Source organism: Aplysia californica, unplaced genomic scaffold (genome assembly GCF_000002075.1).
Source record: "Aplysia californica isolate F4 #8 unplaced genomic scaffold, AplCal3.0 scaffold00512, whole genome shotgun sequence".
Taxonomy (NCBI): Eukaryota; Metazoa; Mollusca; class Gastropoda; order Aplysiida; family Aplysiidae; genus Aplysia; species Aplysia californica.
In genome coordinates this window covers 231,747-239,712 of record NW_004797782.1, presented here as the reverse complement: position 1 = coordinate 239,712, position 7,966 = coordinate 231,747, and the positions used below count along the sequence as shown (strand labels likewise).

The 7,966-nt window shown below is 40.0% G+C and overlaps 1 protein-coding gene across 4 annotated transcripts in view; it reads right to left on the bottom strand.

Annotated features, from left to right (window-relative positions):
* Positions 1-456: 456 nt before the first annotated feature.
* LOC101847522 (probable signal peptidase complex subunit 2) overlaps positions 457-7,966 on the bottom strand; it is a 48,537-nt gene continuing 41,027 nt past the window's right edge. For all 4 annotated transcript variants that reach the window (XM_005106089.2, XM_035971812.1, XM_035971810.1 and 1 more), the window contains exons 4-5: positions 2,909-3,043; positions 457-1,603 (exon numbers count right to left, since the gene is read on the bottom strand). In XM_005106089.2, coding sequence (XP_005106146.1) covers positions 1,417-1,603; positions 2,909-3,043 — 322 coding nt within the window. In that variant the 3' untranslated portion in view covers positions 457-1,416. The remainder of the gene's footprint in view (positions 1,604-2,908; positions 3,044-7,966) is intronic.

Sequence of the window (7,966 nt, the reverse complement as noted above, 5' to 3'; positions counted from 1 at the left end):
AAAGCGATTTCTTTTAAAAGCCTTCACATTAAATATATTACTTATGTGCATCTTAAAGACAAGTGCATTTAGCCACCCGTTTGAAAACAGTTCAAACAGGAAAACACGATTTTTCTCAAAAGCTTTCATGTTAAAGACAACTACCAAACAATATGAACAGACACGGTATGATAAACAGTTTTTGGACCTCACATTTTCAACCACAGCGCAGCATCGCATATGTATAAACTATTGCATTTATAAGATAACAAAAACCCAACGAAAAAACAAAAATAAAAACAAATTACAGCTGTTTAGCAGTGAACACTGAAATTTGTACACCATTCATGAGTCTTAAGGACCTCCCACATCTGAAGAGACAGAAAAAACCCCAAAAACATGCACAAGAAGAGAACCAACCACCCACCACAAAACAAAACAAAAATATAATACCGGACAGTGGATTTTTATTTTTCTGCTTGCGTTCTTTTTTTATGGGGGGGGGTAGGGGGGATTTGCCCATTTTCTTTTTTTTGTTGTTTTGCGTAGCCTACATGTTGAATTTGCAAAATAAGTCACCAAATTTAATCTAGCACCCCTTTTAACATTTCACAAACGGTTAGGTTTCGTGAATTTCTTTAAAAATAGCAAAAATTGTGATTTCAAGTCACCTGCAAGGAAAAAAACCCCTGGTGTACAGTAAACCTCTGTTACCTACAGTCCCACTTGTGGGAATCTTTTGATTGTACAGAAAACAAAATACCCAACAGTTTAGGAATGAGATGGTACAAAGATAAAAATAAGTAACAAATTCAGCACATGTTTCAAGTTGCGACATGGTCAATGCTGTGACCTTCAAAGACTCATCACTCACACCTTGTACAAAGCCAAACTTGAGTCATGGTTGAATTTAACGAAACAGTTTATAAACTGCAGCTAAAACAAAACAAACATATGAACACTCTATTTCTAGGAATATTTGCCCACATGACGTAGACCTGACAACCACTACATGACCAAAAATAGTTTTCCTTACAACCCTTTAAATAAAAAAAAAAAACCAGATTTGGGAGGAAAAGTCTCCAAAACCTCAGTGTGTCCTAACATTTTGCCCTTGATCACAACTTCAGACCAGCTGGCAGGGAGAAAGAAAGAAACAATCAACTCCCAAAGACGTAACTTTTATAGGCTATTAGAGATAATGCTGGATAAAAAAACCCCACTTTGTACTGATACAGGTCTATGATTCTATCAAAGCCTACTTCAGTATAAACTTCACATCTTTGCACAGGGAACTACTCTGCGATCTCTCACGTGTACACTGCGGTAAATACAACAAACAGACAACACAGACAATATAAATCAAACCTCCCATTAAACACACTATTAAGACGACGATAAAAACACGTTTTATAAACATCAACAGGACTTCGAGCATCACTGAATCTTTTTGTCCAGAGCTAGATCCTGGCGCATCGCCTCCACAATGGGCTGGAACAGGTCGAAGCAGAAGACGCCGTTTTCATCAAAATAACTGGCAACACACTTGGACGTGGAGGCTGACCTCTCCTGTTTTGTTTTTCCGTCTGTGTAGGATATGGTCAGACTGTAGACGTCATCGTATCTGGAGAGAAAAACAATACATAACAATACCAAAATAAACAACAATAATAACAATGACAGTAACAGTAATAAGAATAATGATAATAATAATACAGTCAAACCTGCCCTGACGGCCACCTCCATAAGACGGCCACCGGTACAAACGGCCACTTTCCATTTCCCCCCTTCTGTTTTTTCTATATAATTTAACTGTGTAAAACGGGCACCTGTCCAACGCGGCTGCGGCCACCATATTTTAACACACAACCCCTATCACACAAAGCAATAACACCTGTCTTAGACGGCCACCTTTGTGACTCCATTACGTTCTGTCATAAATTTTTCATTGGCCCCTGGCGTTGTGGGAGAGCCGTCATATTTCAATCCACTATCGTTGTTGTTAGGTAGTCCCTCCAACCGATCATGTTGCGTAGGCCCCTCCCACTGTTGACCAATAGCTACCACTTTTCAGCTGCTGGTGAGGTAAGCGTGTGATCCCTCAAAACCCATAAGTAAGACCTAGAGGTCATGTTGAAACAAAATCATCATCAGGGGAGATAGCAAAAGGAAATAAACAACACCAAACTCATAGATTAGGCCTACTTTACAGTTTTCCTTGAATTTATTACTGAATCCCTTATAGCGAGAATCCAGCTATAACGGACATTTTGCTCCGGTCCCCACTCTCTCGTTATAACAGGATTCCACTGTACCAACATGAAATTAAAGTCTAGTGATAAAGCGGCCCCACACATTTTTCTCAAGCACACCTTTTTCTGAGAAGCCTATGTTCTGACGATACGTTCTTATTGTCAACTGCTCGTAATAAAGAAAGAGGTGATTAGATCATTGTAGACCTACTCCAGAAAACTACTTGAAGCATTTTCTTTGTGGAATACTTGCTGTGGCCCAGGCTCACCCAGACTCTACCTTCAGAGGCTTGAGACCTTATCTTAACCCCTTCAGAATGTAATTTTTCGGGGTGGGGGGGAGTTGAAACCATTTTTTTGGATGTAATTATGTTGTCATCCTGTGAATCATTTTGAGGGTATAGAAAAAAAATCGGCTTTACAGATAGCATTGTAAACATTGTAGTGCCATTTTATGTAACACTGGAAAGGTCATTCATTTTTTATACTCACTGATGTTACAAAAGTAATAAAATGGTAATGATGAAACAAACTTTGGATCCTGTTCAAATTACCGATATATTGGTGATTTATTTTTGCAAGCGCCGTAAAACCCTCTACTATAAAAAAAAAAAGGTGATATATTTTAAATGTGCTCTCCAGAAGCAAAAAAACCAACAAACCCCCTCAATACCTACTTGCGTAAGGTGGAGGAGAGCTTCCAGGTGTTGTCCGGTTCCATCATGGCCCGGTCCTGTTCCAAGGCCACTAGGAAAATTCCTCGCTCGACGTAGCTCAGGTAAAACGTCAGCACTCCCATCAAGATGAAGTACCTGCACGCTGTTGTAAGGATGAATACAGACTGCATCCACAAATGTGACACCCAGACTACACCAAAGTGCTTTAAAGTAGGCAACAGAATGTCGTCTCAGAACTATATTTAGTCCAAAGTGCACTCTTGATTTAACATTTAGCCAACTAGGGACGCCGATCAGCAACAGTAACAAGCCGCCCGTTTCTTCCACAGAACGTAGACTGGCGACAGTGTCATATAGCAATAAAAATTTTGTAGCACAAATTTCCTTTTTTGACAAGCACACCTGATTAAGTTATAATAAATTCCTTTCTGAAAGGTTTGTGTGTCCTTTGAGATAAAAAAAATCAGTTTATTTACAACAAATGGAGTAATTTTTGTTGAAAAATGTTGAGAGAGGTACACCATTTGCATTCTGGTATGTGGGGACAAAAGTTATGCACTCTGCACGCTGGGAAAGTGTTAATAAGCATAGTTTGGACAAAATAATTATGAGGCGACGAAATGTAGAGAGAGAAAAACTCCCAGTCTCGGCACACTGGTCATGACAATCAAGGGAAAAAGGGTTTGGTCAGTAAAGCATGAATACAGTCGAACCTGTCTAATACAATTGCCTATAGAAACGACCTTGCATTTTTTCTATATATGTGAGGCATCGTGGTGAAATCAGGCGCTCGTCAAAATAACAGAATCAAAGAAATCAGCATTTTACGGCCAGTTTAGAATTTTTTTTACTTCAGATGTTCAAATTTTTATTTTTTGGCTCAACACCTTGTATGTCCATTCAAACAGACTTGAATGGAAAAACGCAAATTAAAGGCACAAAAAATGTAAATTTGTAGTTTCCAAGGACTCTTGAGCCACGGAAATCACCAAACTTTGGCGGCCATTTTCTAGCTAATTTTACTCCTGAAACCAGTCGACCCCACCTCCTCCAATTACAGATATATCGACTTCTATTCAAGATAAATGGATTTTACAAAATCGAAAGCAAGGCAAATTAACAACCTTTAAGATAACACCAATAACACCATATACAGTCCATGCCGGCTATAAGCACGCCGGCCTTAAGCACGTTTCGGACTCAAGCACGCTAAACGGCTCTTACCGAATTTTTGCTATATAAATTACACGCAGATAAGCACGGTAACTTCGGCTTCAAGCACGCTTCATTTACAAGGCAGTCAATATTTTCATGATGACCCATCGAAGTTCGAACACAGTTCACACCGCAACAGTGGAGTGTGTCAAGAGAAACACACGCAAGTGATGGACACACACACTCGCATGGGCGGAGAGGAAGGCAGAGAGATGCACACAGCCGTTCGCGCGGACATAGGATCTAGCCTAGGCCTGGGGCAAAGCTACACACGATAAAAAAAAAAAGAGTCGGGGAGATGAGAAAGGGAGGCTGGCTGTGATTTCACCTTTGACCCTCGCTACCCATTAATCCTGATTGTGTATCACGCGCGAGGTGGGATGAAGGCGGTGGTTGAGTGGCACAGCGGGCAGTGGTACGCACAGGCAGTGTGTTACAGTAGGCCTAGTGTGCTGTATCGTGACTGGCCGTCTAAATTAAGTTTTCATTTCCCATTCGACCACAAAACAAAAACAAACAAGCGAACAAAAACTACCATGGCGGGTGTCTAAATAACAGTGCACACTTTTGCGGGACCGCTATAGGCCTACTTACAAACTAAGGGAAATAGCACGAGGAATTTTCTACATAAAAAATCTCTGGATTATGTCTACTTCGCACTTAAGCACGCTTCGGCTTTAAGCACGCTTAAGCTTTCTCCCGATGACCGTGCTTAAAGCCAGCATGGACTGTACTAAAAAATTGACGAGCGCCTGATTCCAGTTTTGAGCCTGAGAAAAAGCCTAGAACCAGAATATCGACTGTCATGAACCAGTCTGGGTGTCATGATTCATATTATAATAAACGTGAAAGACAAAAATTAATGCTCAGACTCAAAAGACCTATTCAGTGTGAGAGGTGTAAGAATTGTGGGAGGGCAAGATGCAGTGACACTGAAAATCTGCAAATCTTCTACAGAAAGCTAAAATATAGAGAATTAATATAAGTCGTCCCTGTAAGTTTCTAAACGCGTAAGTCCGTTGAGGCAAATTTTACAGGAGAGACAAAAAAACGTAATAAATAGTAAAAACAGAATGCAAATGTACTGCTCTTTTTACATCTTGTACACAATACTTCTATGTATACAACTGTCAATATGAAAATTCTTTTGTTTTTGAAAATTGACCATAAAACAGACTTACGTGTTTAGAGACTCTAAATTTGAAACATTTAAACACGTAAATCGAACACGCTGACTTGCGTTATGAATTGGAGCAGAAAGTTTGTAAGCTCTACTCGCGTAAGTCTGCGGCAGGTGGCCGTGGTTATCCATACGCGTTTAGAGCTTTCATTATTTTAACATGTGGCTTGTGAATCATTGGCTTGCATGTTTACAGCACGAATCTTTCAGTTTATTTATTAGAAAAACTATGCAAAGGACTTTGTAGAAATAAGGCAGATTGGTTTTATAGATTCTAGGTGCATTTGACTTTGCAAGTAATATTGGTTGGTCGAATTAATTGGTATATTAACTATATATCTGGTTGTTATTATTCTTATTTTCCAGTCCTTTCACACTTACAACACCAATCGACTGTAGGTCTATTATAAGTAAGAGGATTATGACGAAAGACAACAGAAGAAAACCCTTAGAATGACAAAATGTAGCTTGTGTGAGAAGTAGCAAAGCATACGGGAGCAGCCTTCCAGTCACCCAACAAATTACGAAAAGAAGCCAGTTCATTCGTTCAAGCTAATTTTCAACTGTATTAAAGTAATGCTGTAACTGTAACACATGATATAACATAACAGAACATTTTACATAATAAAAAAGCACATCAATTCAATATCACCGAGTAGAAATTTGAAATGATTCCATATTATATCATTCAACCTCCCCCGAAAAAAAATCCCTAAGAAGACTTATTCAAGTTAATGATCCATAACTATATAAAATTAAAATAAAGAACTGCCTGAAAAAACAATTATCTAACCAATATTCGTAGTGGTGAGAAGGAAAAGGTGGAGCTGGATTGGACTTCTCCTTAGAATGGACCCAAATGTCACTCCCAGGAGAGCCAGATGAACAAAAAGAGGGGACCGCCCACCAGAGACCGGACGAAGGAGCATTGAACAGGAGATGAAGTCCAAGGGATGGTCATGGGGACAGCAGATCAAGAGATTGGCCTTAGACAGGGAGAGATAGCGTTCCTCCGTATCAGCCTTATGGGCTGCGCAAGCTTGTATAATAATTGTATAAAAAATTGATTACTTTGATAAAGTGTATTGTTAAAGTTAAAAACATTCCCGATTCAGTCATGTTTCAACTTGTCATAAAATGCCCAACATTCCGATGATATTACTGATTTTAGTGCTTGCAAATGTTTGAATTAGGCATTTGAGATGCTCCTGCTTGCATAAAACAGCTTCTTGGGAGTGGCAATCAGTGCTGTAGACTGATTTCTTTTCTCTGGAAACTGACCATTCGTCCCCGAATCCAAGTTTATAGAGTATTTTTCCATCAGGCAGGTATTTCAGAGCCCTGATGTCAGTAACTGTAGCATCCCCAGCTTTCTTTCCTGGAAGGATGCAACTAAGGGTGTTCACACCATCAACATTTGAGAAGAACGTGTGAGTCAAATGCTCCACAGAGTGCTGATATAGCTTTCTTCGGGCTTCTTCAATTAATCAAACATAGTCGATAGGAAGGAAAATCTTCTTATTCTTTATTCGTCTTTCGATAACACTGTGGACGTTATCCACCTCCATCATCATGAGGCCCCTCTCAAGTATTTTCTGCTCTACTTCCTTGTCATGCATCACGGCGAACCTGGAAAGAGCAGTGGCTAATGTTTTGTTTCTGTTCTCAAAAGTACATCCATCGGAATAGACGATGTACCTATCAAAAGACAGATCACTTTCCAAGTCATCCACAATGCAAATTCGTGAGCAAACAAGCCCCCTTCCGCATCGTGCCAGACATAGCATATTGGACACCGTGTGACTTTAAATCAAATATTGTGAAGTTATGGATACAGAGTCTGGTCGTATAGTATAATGCTGATGCTTTCAGCATGGGGCAAAGCAAAACTGACTGTAGATCCACAGTAATGACCTTTGTCGTGTCGTTATTTTGGACCATTTCCTCATCTCCTGCCATCTCTTGCTGTGCCCTTTCTTTCTTCTGCCCATGAGCCAGATATGTCTTCATCGGCATTGCCTTCATCAGAGATCATACTGATCTTTACGCGGTTTGAAAAGAGAAAGATTCATTTTCTGTAACTCATCGTCAAGAATTGGATGAGAAAGAGCCTCCATCTTCTTTTCTTTACATTTTGTTTCATAGAGACGAAATAGATCGGTCCTGCAATGGAAAACTGCCTCTAAATATAGCTTGGAGCTTTTCTTTCGGCAATGGCAATAGTGAGACTCTGTTTAGACAGACTTTCAAGGAAGGCTCACAGATGTAATTGCGCATCAGAGTCAGATGCTGGTCTCCAAGAAGACTCATTCCCTGTTGATAAAAGATCACCTGGTCCTCCGCGATGGTGTCTCACATACCGTACCGTTCCTTGAGTCCTATTGTGGACAAAAACGTCTGACAGCAGACCCTGAATCTGCCTCTACTGGTTTTCAGAAAATACTGCAGGGACGTAGTCCTACAGGATTGCTGCAGACGCTGCTTTTCTCTGTTTGGCTGGCACCTCGCATACATGTCCATGCAAAAATACACCATTCTCTGGCCAGGGCAGCGACAATAAGAAATAAAATATTTCCTACCTCTCTTCTTCTGTGACATTCGAACACTGATTACACTTGACCTTGCAGGAGCATCTTTCCCCAAAGTTCTTCTATCCTTTTCAA